The sequence below is a fragment of the Podarcis tiliguerta genome, assembly GCF_965153285.1.
Source record: "Podarcis tiliguerta genome assembly, chromosome: 5".
Taxonomy (NCBI): domain Eukaryota; kingdom Metazoa; phylum Chordata; class Lepidosauria; order Squamata; family Lacertidae; genus Podarcis; species Podarcis tiliguerta.
Window position 1 is genome coordinate 81,236,422 of NC_139538.1, and position 18,566 is coordinate 81,254,987.

Consider the following 18,566-nt stretch of genomic DNA (forward strand, 5'->3'; position numbering starts at 1 on the left):
GAAAGGGCCATAGCTCCTCGCTCTGTTTTATCCTCGTAAGAACCCTGTGAGGTAGGTGAAGCTCTTGTCGTTACACAATTGTATTGACTGAAATCACATATTAAAATGAATTCCATGGGAGTTACTGTGTCAGCTCTACCTATCTATGGAGACTGACCATTTCTTGCTTTTTGTGCTTTAAAAACTTCACTAAAAATGGTATTATGAGAGTTTTGAAATGGTGACAAGGCTCTCATAATTGCAAGTGATGAAAGCCAATAAAAGCTGTTTATTTCTCAGTTAACTCCCCCCCCCCCAGTTTACACCTAACATATAAATACACATTATTTTATTTTATTTTTAAAAATGTAAAAATCTGCAAGGCAGTTGGCTCTTTGTGTGAGCCAGTGCCTTGGAGGATTATGAAAAATAAACAATGAAAAAGAAGATTGATTTACTTGGTGTTGGAATGTGATTTCCGTACCATGTGCTTGGATTTCATATAAAGATCTTAGCATAGTTCTGTTTGTACCAAAAGATTAATATGATGAATTTTAATGGCTCAGCAGCAGCCAATTTAGCTTGGAAGAAGTTAACTATTTGTTCAGTGTATAGCCATTTGTGCTAATCTCTACAATCATAACAGGATTTACTAATTCCATTTTCAATTTTTAAAACTTGTTTTGATGCTTTTTGTGTTGGGCATTGTTACACTGCTTTTATGATTATGAAGCAAGTAGCTTTTCTTGTTTCTTAAAAACAGTAATTCTAGTTCTTGGAGAAAATCCCTCCGTCACACATTTGTGTGGCCAAGTGGGTTAGCCACTCACTGGAACAGTGCTATGAAACATTGCATAAATGCTGTGTGATGGTTGTAGGCCTGTGGTTGCAAATACATGGTCGGTGAGGCCTGAATGCCTGATCTGGATCTAGACACAGATCATCTTACCAGATACAGATTCCAGGTAGTCTGGAGTCTGATCTAAAATGTGTCAGTGGGAAATACACCTGCGAAATCTGATTTAAATCCAAATAATTCCAGATCTCATTAGAATGTCTACTAGCTACTTATGTCAGATATGGAGAAGAGGCCAGTTGTGGAATCATTTCAATTCTACAGCTATTTTACAGGGCTTAATCCCACATACTTATGCAGTGTTGAAAAGACCCACTACCATATGGGAGAAGAGAACCATGTCAGCCATAACATTAAATAATTGCTCCTGAACTTGGTTGGGTGACATCTTATGTGTGTATGGATGGGACACTGGTCTCTCTACTGCTTCCTATTCATACTGCAGCATTTCATCCTGAGCTGCTGGGCTGGCAGTGTCCATGTGGTGTCTTGATTAACATTGTTCCACTAGAACTTGGAAAATCTAGGTCCATTCTCCATTCTGTCACCTGGGAAACCTTTGGACAACCACTCTCACTCAGCCCAGCCAGTCATGGAATACATTTTTTTTAAAACCAGGAAGATAAGATCTTAAAATTAACACATATCCAAAAGTATGTAGACATATTATACAGGTGTCTATTACTGTACTGCAGCTTGTGTTTAAACATTTTCCCTTTCAGTTGCCAATTATGGAAATGCTGTTCTCTTCCATATACAGGTCCTCACGCACGAAGAAGACGTTTGTATTTGTATTTTATTAGGACGTACAGTTCTGTAATCGACTAAAATTGCTGGCAGTTATCATGAAGGCGTGTGACACTGTGTGCTGGGCACAATTGCTCAGATCCATCATGGGTGGTGCTCCTTTGCTTTCCTTAATGCACAAATGACTTTCCAAGATAGTACTGCATGGTTGGAAGGCAATTCTGTCACTCACCCAGCTTTCAGCAATCTTTATCTAATTCTGTTCTAAATGTGTAGCTGTATAAAACAGAACCAAATGTTCTTCTTTATTTATTTATCCACAATGCCCTATCTCCCGTGTCCATGTCTGTCAGTCATCACTCCTCCAACTCCACCACCCTCTTGTCTCCTGCTCCTTTTAAACTGACCCCATTCTTTCTTTCTTGCCTCCTCTCTATACCTGGAACTCCAAGTGGTGCTTCTACGCAAAGATGGCAAAAAACCAAAACAAAACAGCAGAGGCAATGTCATATTGAGAGTGAGGCACGGCTGCAGCACTTCAATCAGTTTGCTGTCTCGCCTGTTTCTTAAATCTAGATTGTAAACTCTTCGGGGTAGGGATTGTATTGCTAAGATACTATGTGCCATGTATATAATTGTTGTTATAGAGTAGAACAACAGTCGCCATAATCTCCCCAATAATCCAGCCTACAAATTACAAATGTATCTCATGCCACAGAAATGGCTCACTGCCTCCCATGGACCTTTATTAATTGGGTTGTGCATGCGATTTCGGCTCATAGAGCAGAAACTCAAGAAATGATCAAACATAGGGATGAGCAATGCTGCCTTTGCAATTCTAAAAGTTTGGGGGTTGGCAGGGTTTTATGGGTGGTGGTGCTTAGTTATTGTTGCTGCTGCTGCTCTTCGTTGTTTTTTTAAACTCAGACATTCAATACTGCCCTATAATGGCTTCCGAAAAGCAAACTTCTTCCCTTCCAGGAAAAAAGGAAGTTCTGAAACTTGTTTCTAAAATTCAGATGTCAAAAAAAAGAGAGAACCCTTTAAAAATGTAAGTAATTGTATGGCTTTTTTGTTTTGTTCCTGGATTGTCTTTCATCGGTTGTTTCTTAGAGTTAAAATGAAGCACTTTTTGATGTGTGTGACAAGTGACAAAACGGAGACACAAAACAAAATTATAGGAGGAAGTTTCAAATCATGTGGAAATAACTTCTTTTGTATGAAGTAGTTTGTATAGGATTTTAAAAATCCAATAATACTCACAATACTATGTAACATTAACCACTTCAGTGACATAAGAACATAATAAGAATCCTGATGAATCTGGCCAAAGGTCCATCTAGTCCACAAGCCTTTTCCCACAAGTGGCAGCCAGGTTACCTCTGGAAAGCCTAAAGATAAGAGCAAGTAAGTCATAAGAACCCTGTATAGTTTGTGGGTTCCATCAAGCCATTACAAGCTATTACCTATCTCCCATGAATTTGCCTTATCCCCTTTTAAAGCCTTCTAAGCCAGAGGCAGCTGCAATTTTCAATAGTTAATTATGAGTAGAGGTTCAAGAAACAACTTCAGGAGCTTCTTATATTCTGACTCAAAGGAGATGTGTGCTTTACTGGGCACCAAATTCTTCTATGGCTCAGGTTAAAATCTGAACCAGGGAAGAAGACGCTGGCTTTCCTGGCCTCTCAGTTTTACCTATTGAATGGAAACACTGCTCCACTCCAATCAAAAGGGGGAAAGAGATTCCACAGAGGCAAAACCTCTGCATGGAAAAATCTCCAGGGGTGGGATCCCCAGCCATCTTCGGGTTTGAATCTTAATTTCTGCTATTTCATGTTAATGAAGTGACATGGCTTCATTATACACAATAGAGTGAAAATGCTGCAGGAATAAAATCCAGGGGTTTTGGAAACCCACCTTCTGCAGATCGTTTGTGTTTGTGGGCTCCATTCCCTTGAATTTTGCCCATTCAGTATTTTACACCCACCCCATATAAACTAATAGAGTGACTTTATGCTGTTTCATGGATATGGTGCAGACTGGTAGGTAATTTTTCTGAGTCATCAGATTAGTTTGGGTAAAATACAAGATTCTGTTATTATGGATGGGGATTTGAGGTAATTTCTCAGTATTCCAAGGGGAACTTTAAAGTGCTCATCTCTAATTATTAATTTGTTTGCCTTGAATTTACTGCCCATCAATTTTGGGAGGTGAATATAAGTTCTAGTAATTTGTGTTGTGGAGAAAAAAAATATATTTAATTTTTTTTTGCCATACAATGCATAATTTTACAAACATTGAAAAGGCCTGCCCTTCATTGTCTCCCTGCCAATTAAACTAAACAGAATTCAGGTGTGTGTGTGTCCCCCCCCCCCAATCAATCTCAAGGTAAAGGATCTGTTTTTTCTTAATTAAGTATCTGTGTTCAAATATACAACTACTTCAGAATGCAGTTCTGATTTTCACCAGGAATCTGAATCTAACTGGGAAGAAGTAGCTGCTTCTGTTGCTCTCCAGCACTCAAGAGAGTCACACTCCACATTATGTAGCTTCTCGTTTTTTTTTACCTCTGTAGTTTTGTTTTAAAGCCAGAATCAGTATATGAGCCATGTTGTGAGTCAAAACAGAAAAGGATGCACTGCTTAACCCTTTCCCCAGCAGTCATTTTTTAGCTTGAGAGTAGCAATCCTATGGAACAGGAGTAATCCATGGCAGAGATCACTTCTTATAGTCTGCCACGGCAAAAGGTGGAGTAGGGTAGCATTGCTCCATTTTTTCTTCTTCCATTTTTTTTTTTTTAAATCCCTTCCATTGGGAAGTAAACTAACTATGTTAGCACCAAGGCTGGTCTCAGTCATCTGGGAGGAGCAAGCTGGGAAAACAAGGGTGCTTTGTATCATGTGCATCCATGACTGTTCCAGACCCATTTCAGGCCCCACTGCTGTACTGAAATTCCAAAGTACCTCCATGTAGAAAGAGCCTTCCCTCGGCATACTGGGAGCTCCTCCAAGGCACCAGTGGAGCTCCTCTTTGCCAGTGTAGCAGCACTTACATCAAAGGCCTGCTAAGCAGACTCCTGGTGCAGATAGGATTGCTCTGGACTCATATACTGATTCTGACTTTAAAACAAAACTACAAAGGTAAAAAAACAAGAGAAGCTACATAATGTGGAGTGTGACTCTCTTGAGTGCTGGAGTTTCATTCACAGGAAGAAAGATACAGGATTCCCATATCTCTCATGTTGTGGGTGACAAAGCATCTTGGAGATGGCGATTTTGAGAAGAGCTGGCATCAGCATGAGGTATGGTCAGGTAAAGGCTATGGCCGCTTTGAAAAAAGAATGCCAAATCACCCAACACTGTGGAGATGAGCTGGGCAAGGCAGTTACAGATGCTTCCACAGCCATTCACTTTATTATTTCTTATTGCCTTGGGGGCCTCCTGCCACTGTCAACATCAGAGGTCATGAGGTGAAGACGGTGACAGCACTGGGTTCAGCTAGGCCAGCAGCAATGGAGGGAAGCTTCAGTGGTGGACCAGTGGTCATCCTGGCCATCACCACTTCTGCTGCCCCACTCACATATTGTCAGTCAGATTTTCCTTGTTTGTATCCAATGACCATTACAATGTAACACACACACACAAAAATAAGACAATTCAGGAGCAAGTTAAATATGCAGGGTGGAATTCAACACCACACTCTTCCTGTCATTCTGTTTGCACAGGTATTCCAAACAGAACTATACACATACACACTGCTTGCTGTTCTATGTGTTCTTCCAATCCCCTAAGCCAATTCTGGGGGGCATGGGGACATGCAGGAGGAAGAGAAGGCGGGGAAGCCCCATTGACCAAGTGAGGGGCAGGGCTTCTACTGATGGGGCTGGTAAAGTGCATGCTGCTCAGGGCTTTTCAGAAACGCAAGACGTCAAAACTTTGTTCTGTAAAGCCCCCCAAATCATTTAAATTTAACTGATCCTCATAGGAGCCAACAAAGTAGGCCATTGATTTCTCACTGTTAACACACGTAAAGTTACCGTGTAAGTACTGATCCTCATCCACCCAGATTAGCAGGTATGGCAGATATGGCAGGGTTAACTTCAGGCAGGTGAAGCAACAGTTTCAGGAGGCAGGATCCACAGGAGCCACAGATCCCTGATGGAGATCTTCATTTCCCCACCCTTGTTCCTGATGTAGATCTTCATTCACCCTATCTTCTCCAGAAGGGAGAAACCATTTTGTGGTTAGCCTCATGTATCAAAATGTCTTGGGCTGGCTCTGACTTCAGGCCTAGGGCAAGCGGTCTGTTGGTCCATTCTAGTGTACAGTCACCCCCACCCACCCACTTGGACAAAATAAAGAAGTGAGCTCCACCCATCAATGGGAAGCACCAGTTTGGGGCATGAGCCAACCTCAGAATGAACCAGATACAAACTCTGGACGGGGTTTGGGCTCATGTCATAATGGGCTGAGGAATTCCAAAACAGAAGTTTGCTTCTCAGTCCCCCAATTACAGAATTCACTGTGAACACTACTAGAGAGCATGATAGTTCTTCGTATTGTGCAAATGGCCTCATAAGCAACAAAAGATTAAGAGCTTCTATGCCAAAACAGCCTTCCTGAGTAGGTACAGTTACATGAATTAGAGCCATTTTCGGCAGGGTTTAACAATTATTTCAGCTGACAAACATCCTTTCAAACCTAACTATGTTTTAATGACTTTTTAATTGGCAGTTTTTAGACTTCACTAGAGACGCATAAAATTGCACTCTTTAAAAAAAACCACAGTTCAGTTAACCAACTGATGAAGTGGCTTTTTCTATTTTAATTGTTCGGCTAATTTTATTTCTGTGGTTGAGATGGATTAACTTCTGAGCAAAGCTGAAAACAGTAAGCCTAGTCAGTGTTTCAAAAATAATAATATTTTGCTTAGGTTCGACTCTGCAAAAAACCTACTGGTTTTTTTTAAAAAAAGAAACTGATTTTTTTTAAAAAAATTCAAAAACCCATGTGACTACTAAATGTATGTGTATAAGATAAATTATGCAACAACTGATGAAATGAAAACACACCTCATACTGTACATCTACAAACTCTGATGTTTGCATATTCAATCCTTCATATTAGGCTAATAAAATTTTGCTGTTAGATAAACAGACTTTATTATGTGTGACATTTGTAAAATAACACACACCTTGAGTCTGGATGTTTTTTAAACCAGCGAGCTATCAAAGCATAAATGTCTGCAGTTTAGCACTGTAATCAGAGCAGACATATATTACAATACAGTGAAGCTTAGCTGTTGCTAAATGTGTTAAATGGCGGCCGGACAGTACCCCTTTCAGATGGTTGGTAGGCCTCACTTGGCATGCTCTCAATCAGAGAACACAACAAACAAGAAAAAATTCCCAAAGAGAGAAAATTAGCACACCAGGGACAAGGTTAGGCTAGAATCTTTATCTCTGATATGCTAGATTTTGTGTATGCAGGGAATGTTTTACTACTGTTCAATCACAGTCCAGATACAGGCTTACCATCTCAATGAGAACGAGGCCTTACCCTTTCCACATACTAGTAAAGGATAGAATGCCTATTCAGTAATTCTCAGAGAGTTACACTGTTATCCCATTCCCTATAAAAACAAACAAACCCAATAATAATAAAATAAAGCTTGATCAAAATTCATAATATGAGATGTGCAGAAAAGAACCCCTTATTTTCCATTGATTTTTATTTTCTTTTATTGCTTTTTTGCAGTCCTATTTTTTAAGAAAAAGAGGTGCTGGAATTCATTATGAACACTTGTTCCCTTGTTCTCTTAGAATGGCAGTGGCACCCACCTGAGAGGTGCCGGAACTGAGTTCCAGTGAGTTCCAGCTGAAAAAAGCCCTGTTTTTTGCAAGATGAAATGGCATATCAGTGACACTCAGACATTTCTCTTTTTTTGTGTGTGTTGAAGGACTGAATCATGTGGTGCATCAACATCCAGTTCCCCATTCAAAACCAGAAGCATCTCTCTAAACAAGGCAATGCAGGTCTACAGTCACCAGACCTGTGGGAAACAGCTTTACTTGCTATATTTTGAGATTATTTATTGTGATTCTATTAATGCATTTTCATGGTTCTTATAAGCTGCCTTGGATTTGCATCCTGAAAGGTGGGCCATAAATAACCACAATAAACGAATAAATCTGTGAGCTCCCCCACCTCACCACAAAGGGACATGGTTGGATTGTGGAGTTTTCAGGGATTCATTTGAAATGGAGCTCAGCCCCAAGGGAAGCAATAGCAGAACACATCTGAGCATACATAGAGTTCATTTCCTTAAATAACAATTACCTACAGCCACATTCAACTCATCTGGAAGTAAAGAAACAGGGCTTCTAAGTGCAGAGAAGGAAATTGCAAGCAGACACTCTTAACACAATGAGGAGATTCCATGTGCAAATTTCATTTTCAAGATTCAGATTCCCCCCTCTCCGCCCACATGCATTTCCTTGGTTGCTACAATGCCCTAAGTTACTGAAAATGAACCCAGGGAGGTGGGGAATAAAAGATGGGGTGGAAGACCTTTTCTAAACATGGATGAGGAAAAGGTTACAGTTCCCCAGACCCAGGTTTGCAATTGCATAAAAAGTTTAGAGACTGAATCGGGATTCCTCGGAAGGATAAAAACCCTGTTAGCTCTATAACCCTGACAGGGTAATTAAAGCAAATTTCCCTTTGGTGTGTACTCCCTGACACTTCCGAGAAAGTTAAATTTATTTTATTCTTATATAAATGGTTCAAGCAAATCCACCAAGCACATATTAAAACAGTCACTTGATTCTCAGAGTTATTTACTGCATTTGCCCTTTAGGAACTGTTGATTCTGTATTTCCATTTTGAAAAGCTAAATGCCTCAGATCAATCAGTCAAAATTATGCTGGCTGCTCCCCGCATCCAACCTTCTGTTTTTTATAACAGGGACCACAGTCTTATTTCAAGAAAAGGCTGACAAATTTACAGCCACAGATGGAGAATTTATGACATTCTTTGTGGCAGGAATGAAAGAAAACAGGATTGAGGAAATGGGCAGGAGAAGGCAGGTATAAGTGGAAAGTCCTATCATAGTTACAGACAGAGGGCCAGTTTCTAATCTCAGGTGTGCAGTGTCCATCATAATGCAGCTATAAAAAGTGTCCATCCTTGGAATCATTTAAATGGAAAAATATACTCATTGGATCAACACCAGAGAAGATATCCTAATGGTTAAAACAGGCTGCAGTGGGAGTGATGTGCATATTCTAAATCATGTTCGGAGACTCCACGTGTATCTTATCCATATGCAGCTCCTTTGGCCGGGGGGGGTGCCCTTTGCTTGTCCCCCGGAGCACAACACAAATGCCTAGGTTGTAGTATTAATTGCAACATGGCAGTGGTCAATGGTTTTGACTGCTTTAAAATTGATTTGACAAATTAAAGGATAGGTCTATCAGCAGCTGTTGGCCATGATACCTACCATATTTTTCGCTCTATAAGACGCACTTTTTCCCTCCTAAAAAGTAAGGGGAAATGTGTGTGTGTCTTATGGAGCGAATGCAGGCTGCACAGCTATCCCAGAAGCCAGAACAGTGAGAGGGATCGCTGCGCAGCGCTCCCTCTCCTGTTCTAGCTTCTGGCTTACCTGCGTGCAGCCTCTTCAGGGCAGCGGGCAGCCTTCATCTTCTGGGATTCAGAATTTTTTTTTTCTTGTTTTCCTTCTCCAAAAACTAGGTGCATCATGGTCTGGTACATCTTATAGAGCAAAAAATACGGTAAATAGGATACTTCCACATTCAGTATGCCTGTTACCAGCAAATACCAACAACACAACAGGGGAGGATTGATGCTTCCATGCCCAGTTGTGAGTTGGCCACTTTTGGAGCCAGGTTGCCTGCACTAGATGATCTGACCCGGTATGTATTCTGCTCTGAGCAACTGCCTCTCAGCAGTATAGAGACAAGGCTTCCATGGCACCCTGGACAGCTCTATGAACCTCTGCCTTCCTTGAGAACCTTTAAAGAGATTCAGCTTGCTTTAGCAGTAATTGACTCTGGCAGAACAGTGGAGGGGGGAGACTGTGCTGCTACTAGGACTTCCAAACTGAAGTCCTCTGAGTCCGTGGATGACAATACAACCTCCTCTGACAGGAAAGGCACTGGTGCAAGAGGCAAGGAGGAAGGAAAGAAAGAAAGAAAATCTCTTCTCTCCCCTGAAGAAAGGAAAGGGGAGCATTATGAATTTGTGGGTTTGACAGGGAAGGCTTTTGGCTACAGGGAAGGATGGCAGAGATGTAGAATGGGAGTAAGTTAGAAATTGCTTTCTTGCTCAGGTTTTAACTCCTGTTGGAGTAGAATTTAAGTTTTAAAAGTTCACCATTCATTTGAGGTGGTATTTTAAGAGCCCTTGAACCTGGCTCAATATATATTTGCCAACTTTCCTAATAACTATGCAATGCATTCTCAAATAAGCATTGGAAAGTCTAAATCTTCCCGATACCCCCAATGCCACAAGAGGTCCAAAGGGTGGCTTCACAAGAATGGGCCTTTTCTGCGGTGGTTCCCCATTTGTGGAATCCTCTCCCCAAGGCGGTTCACCTGGCGCCTTCATTATAACTTTTAGGTGCCAAGTGAAAGCATTCCTCTTCTGGCTGATTAACATTCTATGCCCTTTTGAACCCCACACACCACCTCACTTCATTTCCATAAGAACAGTCCCCCCCCCCCGCCGAAAAAGATTTAAAACACAGAACACACTTCAGTCTTTCACTATGGAGCTATGAACATGCATTTCCATACACAGGTGACCAGCAAAATTGTTCCCCTTATTTATTCTGAGCAGCTTCATACTACCTGTGGCTCAGGAACTCTGAGAAGTAAAAAAATCTGAAAGCAGGGGTTTAAATCGGTGCAGTTTTGAAAGGTTCAGTCTAGCATCTTGATTCAAAATGGTGTCCAATTGTATCCAAGCATAGATGAAAACCTGCTCCTTGATCTCAGGAGCCATCATACAAACTTTGGTTACGATATCAAAAGAGTTGACCAAATGCTACCAAACAAACAACTTTCCAAAATCTATAGTTGTTATCATTTATCATCATTATTATTTAAAGTACAGGCATTTAAGTTTGGAGTGAGGAATTTATATGGTTTCCAAAAATTGGTATAATTCTAGATGCCTCTGAAATTAGCTAGATCGGTAATGTCATATTTGTATATAAAAATGTCTATTACAATTTTCATAATAAGCAATTCCGTTACATAACATCTCAACAGTGCAGCTTCACAGTCAATAAATGCTACCCAAATCATTCAAATAAATGATCAAAGTGTGGAATATTACTATCTATATGTATAAATGATTATGTTTGCAAAAGCAAAGACTTTGTTCAATGAGTCTCTTGTAACTTCAACCGGAAGTTAAGCCAAATAAATAAATAAAGATCATCAAACCACAAGCATGAGAAAGATTGCTACTATATTCAGTGAACCTCTGCCCACACATACACTGAAACTCCCACGGGAGAAAGAGCTTTGCACGCTAATCGTAAAAAAACTTTCTGACTTGCAGAAGAAAACATTTTACTACCCTTTAAAGTTTTATTTTCCCAGCTGCAAAATGACTTTATTAAGAGAGATAACTTTATGTCTGCCAAGTAACTTGGTAGTGCCTGGTAAAGCTCTAGCTGGAATGATTATATAGTTCACACTGCTTCTTTAGAATGATTTGTAACAAAAAATGGATATAGACTGGAAAATATTTCCTGTTTTAAGCTTTTAGTCTGTACAGAACTTTTGGTAATTGTTGAAATAGGCTTGTTTGATGTACTAAGTGGCCTACAAATTAAACCTTTCAAATATTAGAAGGGAATCAGCACCCTGTGTGACCCCAAAATTTGGTGCCCACTCCTCGCCTCTTGCTTTCCATTTGGCATCATAGTTGTGGGTCCCCCTGCAGCACCCCCAAGGCTCCATGCCCAGTGTGCACCCCTGTAAACCCACCTTTGACCCATCTTAAGTGTGGGTGTCTGTCACAATTACAAATAAGAATTCTCTGTACTGCTCAAAATAAATCCCTGTTGTGATGCGGTGTTTCTAAGCACATTGCCACTGAAATCCAATCATCTCTCTCTCCCTCTCTCTCTCTCTCTGTGTGTGTGTGTGTGTGTTCATGTGTTTGTACACAACACGTTTTCTAGAAGGCCATCTATAAATGCACCAACCAACAACAAACATGCTATTTTCTTTTTGGTTTTGGATTGTTCTGTTTTGATTATCAGCTGGCCAAGAGGATGAAAATTAGTTCAGGCCATTAATTTTTGAGCAGTTGCCACCCTAATACCATCAGTCTAGATATATATATCCTCACTGATTCCTTTAAACTTTTTTTAAAAAAAGAAAGAAAATGAAAAGGGGCTATGCAAGCGGTCTTACAAGAATTGCTTTAGCTTTTGTACTTAACATGTCCTCAATCTTACCTCCATTATAACCCTGACAGAATCATTAATTTTAGTCAGTCAGTCATTTAACCAAAACAACTCTCAGGTGACCTCAAAATAACATATAATCAACACAGAACTAGTCACAACAACAATCTTTAGACCCTCTTGGAAAGAAAAATTAAGCCAGCTATGTGTGGCTCGGGGCAAACTAAGCTGTAAATCTCCCTTTTCTGATCTCTTCATAGAGATGAAAGAGCACTGCCGCCCTGGATTGCACTGAACAATTATATGTTCTAAAAACTCAGGGAATCAGCTTTCAGACAGCCCTAATCACTACCAATTAACCACATTTTCTGACATCCTGTAATAGCTGCACCATGCTTGCGAACACCCAGGCCAGACTCTAGGCAGCCAGTCCTTACAGTATGGACTTAGGGGGCATTGCTGTTTTTCTAAAACTCAATCTGTTGATATTTGCCAACAATTCCAAATAGTTGCTGCTTTTATCATTGTGCCACTCTTACTTTTCCACCTCCAAACAGTTTACAAAAATAAGTGGACGAGGAAAGCAATTTTATCATTCCTAATTACATTTGGATCCTGCAATTTCATCAATTTAAGCTTAGGTACAGAGGAATTCCTACCATTTTTCTTTATAACCAACTTACGAGGTAGGCTAAGCCGTGATTGGCTGTATGTCAGTGGTGGAAGACATACTATGCAAGAATAATCTTTTGTATCTCCAGTTAAAAGGATTTCAAGTTGCAGAGCTAAAAAAGGCTGGTGCTTTTATTTCTAGAAAAATAGGGGCTGGTACTCATCATGAAATTGTTACAGTATGTGTCACACTTTATAACGCACCCCCCAAGAGGTGCCAATACTGCGTACCCTTGAGTACCCCCTTAAAAAACCACAACGCTGCACCTGCCTAAAAAGTTGTTGCCAGTCAGAATAGACAGCACTGGTCTACTGATAGATATCTTAGTAGGTTCACAGCCCCAGGATCACCAAGAGAGTTTCATGGGTGAGCATAGCTTTGGAATCTCATTGAAGTCCAAACTATCTGCTACACCACAAAAGCTGTACAATTCAAAAGTGCATTTCTACTTCAAAAACACTTGAATGCCTCAGATTTAGCACATAGGCTCAATCCAGGCATCACAGCAGGCAGTAGTTTGCACCAACCACAGTTTAGAACTCAAACCACGGTTTACATTTACAGTATTTCAGAGCTGCTTAGTAGGTTTCATTTTCCTTGCTCCTTCAGTACTCCTAAATCTATGGTGCACAGAGCATCTGGAGAAAGAGCTATTTTGGTTTCTGAATTAAGAGAGCGTGCCAAAATATAGTTAAGCTTTCTGAATTGTGGTTTGGTTTCATGAGAATTAATCCAATAGTAAATTAGAGTACAGTATGACACAGGTTCAGAACAGTATAAAGATGATGATAATAATAATAATAATAATAATAATAATAATAATAATAATGTGTGTTGAAGTGAACTCCAGAACTCTAGTAAGTTGTGTGTGTTTTAAAAAACTCAAATAGGGATGGGTATCTGGCATTTTAAATCTCTATTTGGTGACGATGATATCAGTTACTAGGAATGTAAATTCAGCATTGCCCCTGAACTGCTCTGTTTAAAACAAAGTATCCCCGTAACACCACCCAATTAATATTCCACACCTCAGGCTAAACGTAACTGCTACTTTATAAGGAACTGCCTGGATATGTAGAAAAGAAACAATACAAAATGTCTTGCAGTAACATTAAAGAGATCCATTTAATAAATGTTGCATTATCTGTAGTTATTTTTAATAGCTGCATATTGTATTAATAAAAACTACACAGAGACCGAGATTAAAGAGTGTGTTTTGCTAAGCTGACAATAAAACCCGTTTTTAATAATAAGTCATATTACACGAGAGCCCTTGGCATTATTGGATTGCACACATTTTCATATTTTTGGCAGTCTAGCAGCAATAAGCCTCACTTTATTGGAGAATTCTGAAGTGTATGCTCAGTAAACTATGTGCCTGGAAACAGTAATTAGAAGCACAACTGAGTGTAACCAACAGATTTCACAAAACATCTGGGCAAGCGTGCGCAGATGCAGAATGTGTGTGTGTGTGAAACTGAGAAGTGTGGGGTGCATCCAACTAAGCTGCACATGGAATAGACCTATTAAAATTAATTGAGTTAAGTTAGTCATGTCCATTAATTTCAATAGGTCTACTCTGGGCATGACTATCCCATGGCTCCAAGCAGCGAGAAGTTCTAGGAGGCAATGCTACCCCTTGGTTTCCAATGGATCGGGGAAGCCAATGTGGTGCCCTCCAAAAGTTGTTGGGCTCCACCTACTGTAGGCTGCACAGCCAATGGTCAGGGGTGCTCTTGTTGTTTATTTTATTTAAACACTTTGTGTCCCTAAGTGGCGTACAATAAATAAAATAAAGAAAAGGTAAAAATTGGTCAAAACTATAAACCAGACTTCAATCAAAATGCCTGCTGAAATAAAAGGAAAGTCTTCGGTAGATGATGGAAGTTCAACGGGGGTGGGGGGGTGGGGGGGTGGTTCTCTGACCTCAACTGGGAGTTCAGTAAATACCAAGCACATGTCTCCTGGTGGATATGAGCCGGGCATCTGGGTCACAGTGACTCCTCTAAAGACCTCAGTGATGAGGCAGAGATATAAGGGATTAGGAGGTCCTTGAGCTGGACATGAGTTGTTGAGGCCTTGTAAATTAATACAATAACCTTGAACCTGGCTTGACTGCACATGGGCAGCCAGTATAAGCTTTTGAATACTGGAGTTGTGTGCTGGCAATAGTCTGTACCCGCGAACAGTCTAGCTGCAGTATTTTGCACCAGCCTTCCGTTAAGGCTCAAGGGTAGCCTTCTATAAAGCATATTGTAGTAGTCAAGTATTGAGGTTACCAATGCATGAATCACCGTGGACAAGCTATCCCTGTCCAAAAATGGCTGTAGTTGATGTACCAGCAGTAGCTGGTAAAAGGCACCGAGGTTACCTGAGCTTCCAGTGGTAAAGATGGATCCAAGATCAACCCCCAAACTCTGAACCTCTTCTTTCACAGGGAGTGAAACCACATTCAGAACAGGCAACTGCCCAATTTCCCAGGGTTCAAGCTCAGTTTATTGGCCCTCATCCAGTCCACCATTGTGCCCAGACAATGGCCCAGATCATACACAGCCTTTCCTAAATCAAATGTTATGGAGAAGTAGAGCTGCATGCCATTAGGGTTCTGATGACATTTTAATCCCAAACTCCAAATGATTGCACCCAGTGAAAAGTGGTTTTCCTTAATCACTTGACTTTCTGGCTTGAGGGCACTGCCAAAAGTTTCTGCCCATTGGCTTGAAGGGATGCATTTTTCCATCTGACCAGCTGCCCTGGTGGTGCAGTGAGAAGTCTGTTCAACTCTTGTAGAGAATGAGATGGTAGAGTCCTGGAGTTGACAGAATGGACGGTACCATCTCAGACTGCAAATGAGGAATCACTGTTTTGAAAGCTCCCTTAGGTTTTAAGAAAAAAATCTCAACACTTGCACATGAAGGATATAGCACAATGATGAGAATAATAGGCTAAAAAGGAGTTTGTTGTTTACATGCAGGGATTTCCTCTTCCCATCCTGCAAAGTAAGAGGGTTTTCAAAAATGGCATTTCCTGCCTACACCCTGAAGTAGAACAGTCCACTCTACCTTCTCAGGAATCGTTTATCTTATTTTGCTTCATTTTTAGACCAAGCATGCTTAAACCCCCATTTGAGTCCAGTGGTGCTTGACCCCCTCTACCTGCCAATAATCTAAGGTCCACTACAGATATATGAAATAGACATCCTTCTGCTACATTTGAAAAGTCATAAAAGCATGGTAAAGGATATTAAAAATAACAAGCAAATGCTCTTTCAACACAACAGCAGTTTTAGAATGTTTCTATTATGTGGGTCTTCTTCTATGCAATGTATGAAACTAAGCCACAGGGCTACAAAGAGCACCCCTAGTCTGTCCCTCCAAGCAAAGCAGTATTGACATTTCTGTCAGTAACCTTTGTTGTGCACGCTGCATTGCTGTGCCCCAAAGAGCAATGCGTGACTCTTAAGTCTGAAGCATCTCTTTTACTGTCATCCATTTTCATTAGGACCCTTTGATCTCCCCTCTATTCTTTGTACACAAGACGTCATCACCTTTATTTTCTATCATAATTGCACGTGAAAGATTCTCCCTTTTGATACACCTCGAATGCCAAATCATTATCGAAAGAGAGTGTTGAAAAGTGTCATGTGTTGCTCTCCTCTGCCTCTTGCTGGAGATGGAAACCCATACACCTGTGGAAGACAAACAGCTTTTTTCAAAGATGTGACACATCTATCATCCGTCCACAGGATATGAGCTGCTCTGTCTGCTTAATAGCAAGGGGCTGTGCATAGCAAAAAGACTAACTGCTGAAAGAAATTTGTAGCACATTGCAAACTGTCTGGCAGCCCTCCCGAAGCCTGAGCTCCATCCTGGCCTGCTGATAATTCGCAGACTGTGTTCCCGTGTGCTCATCACTCTGGCAGTAAGAGTGGCTAGATGGGGCCCCCCGTCTCTGCTCCTTGTCACACTGTCATTCAGGTACGTCTGTCTGCCATCACCTGCTGACAGCACCGCATGTGTCTCAATTACAGCCCAGGCCTCCACTCACATGGCTGATGAAGATGTTCAGCCTGCTCTGGCTAATAGCGCTTGCTCTCAAAATATGCATCTTTGGGGGTTTCGTGAAGACAGGCGCCAGGCAAAGCCTATGGGACATTGCACATAGGACTCATCCGAGTATCTGGGAATGTTAGCAAGGGCCATATAAACCCCCTCCCCCTTTTTTTTACTGTGTCCATTCCTATAATGTATAACAGAAACATAAAGGATTTCTTCCATCTCTGCCTAGGCATGAAAACAACTGATTAGACAGCAAAACCCAACAAAGAGTATTTCCCCCCCCAGTGATGAATAATTGACAACCTACTGCAAGGAAAGACTCCCTGGAAAAGACCCTGATGTTGGGAAAGATGGAGGGCACAAGGAGAAGGGGACGACAGAGGACGAGATGGTTGGACAGTGTTCTCAAAGCCACCAGCATGAGTTTGACCAAACTGCGGGAGGCAGTGGAAGACAGGAGTGCCTGGCGTGTTCTGGTCCATGGGGTCACGAAGAGTCGGACATGACTAAGTGACTAAACAACAACAACTGCAACATATTCAGGGCTTGGATCACCGCAAGACAATCCTAAGTGATTGTTCGGGTGGCTGTGTGTTTTATTTTATCGAGGCTCATCCTCTGTTTGAAGAACTATCCAGCCCAAGTCCAATTTAAAGAAAAAGAAAGACCTCATGATGCCATAGGGCTTCTGACTCTTAAATGGCGAAAGTCTGAAACTTAAGCAGGGATCAGGGATGCAGCCTAGGGATCAAGGGATTAACCTAGAGATCTAAAGGCCTGGGGAAAGCTGGGGTAGGGGGGTCAGGAAATAAACAATGATTTTTCCTTTGGGGGATTCCATGTGCCCCAGCTAGTCCAGTCTAAAAACTGGATATTTGAAAGAGAGGGGAAAAAGAAGAGCAGCTCTTATGCAGTATTTTATATTTCAGGATGAATGGATTATTTTTTTAGTGCTTTAAATCATTACTAATGTAATATTGCAGTACACCTGTCACAGGACAAACCTGTGAATCAACACCCAAACCTAAGGCACCCCCTTGATTTGGCAGTAGCCCCTAGACTCAACCCCCAGTGCGGCGGAACCAGTTGTGCTGCCCTAAATCCGCCTCTGACACCAGCTGGAAAACTCAGCATCACTAGCAGCTCAGAATCCACCTGACTCTGTGCCCCCACCCCTAGGTTTCCCCAAAATTGCACTGGGCATGGGGAAACATTTGATGAAAGGACCAGGCCTGCTTCCTTGGAAAGGGTATTCCATAGGCTTGGTACTATCACAGAAAATGTCTAACTCTGTGGCCTAAGGACGCAAAATCCCAGATGGTTCATGAGGCTGGATTCCTGAGAGGTAGCAATGATAAAGAAGTGGTTAAGCCTCCAAAGCCCAAGAACAGGGATGGGGAAATCTGTGCCTCCCCACCAATGTTTTTGGACTACAACTCCGCCCTAACCATTGGCCATGCTGGCTGGGACTGGTGGGAGTTGGAGTTCAACAATATTTGGAAGATTCCAAGTTCCCCACCCTTTCAAATAGGCTGATTTTAAAAAACAACAACAGCTATAGACTTTCAGTAGGAGCTGATCGCTTTGTCTCAACTTTAAAAATGCTATTCTTTCATGATTCCCTTTCTCCAGAGATGTTTCACCATCACGCAATCTAAACCATGTAAGCCAATGTGCACGAGCCAGAGAAGGGTATAGAATCATTGCAGGAGCTGTGAAAGAGATGCAGCTTTGATGCTTCTTAGAGCAGGTTTTATTTTTATTCTTGCTCCTCCACAGCTTATTACTCAGCAATTGAGTCTGTTCT

General features: G+C 41.2%; 1 protein-coding gene across 2 annotated transcripts in view; it reads right to left on the bottom strand.

The window, feature by feature from the left end:
- The window catches only part of LRMDA (leucine rich melanocyte differentiation associated), a 740,402-nt gene that overhangs the window by 201,201 nt on the left and 520,635 nt on the right, over positions 1-18,566 (bottom strand). The window contains exon 6 of one of the 2 annotated variants that reach the window (XM_083440597.1): positions 13,810-16,389. The exons of the other annotated variant lie outside the window; for it this stretch is intronic. Coding sequence (XP_083296723.1) covers positions 16,315-16,389 — 75 coding nt within the window. The 3' untranslated portion in view covers positions 13,810-16,314. Of the gene's footprint in view, positions 1-13,809; positions 16,390-18,566 lie in introns of those variants that run through there. 2 annotated transcript variants of the gene reach the window in all.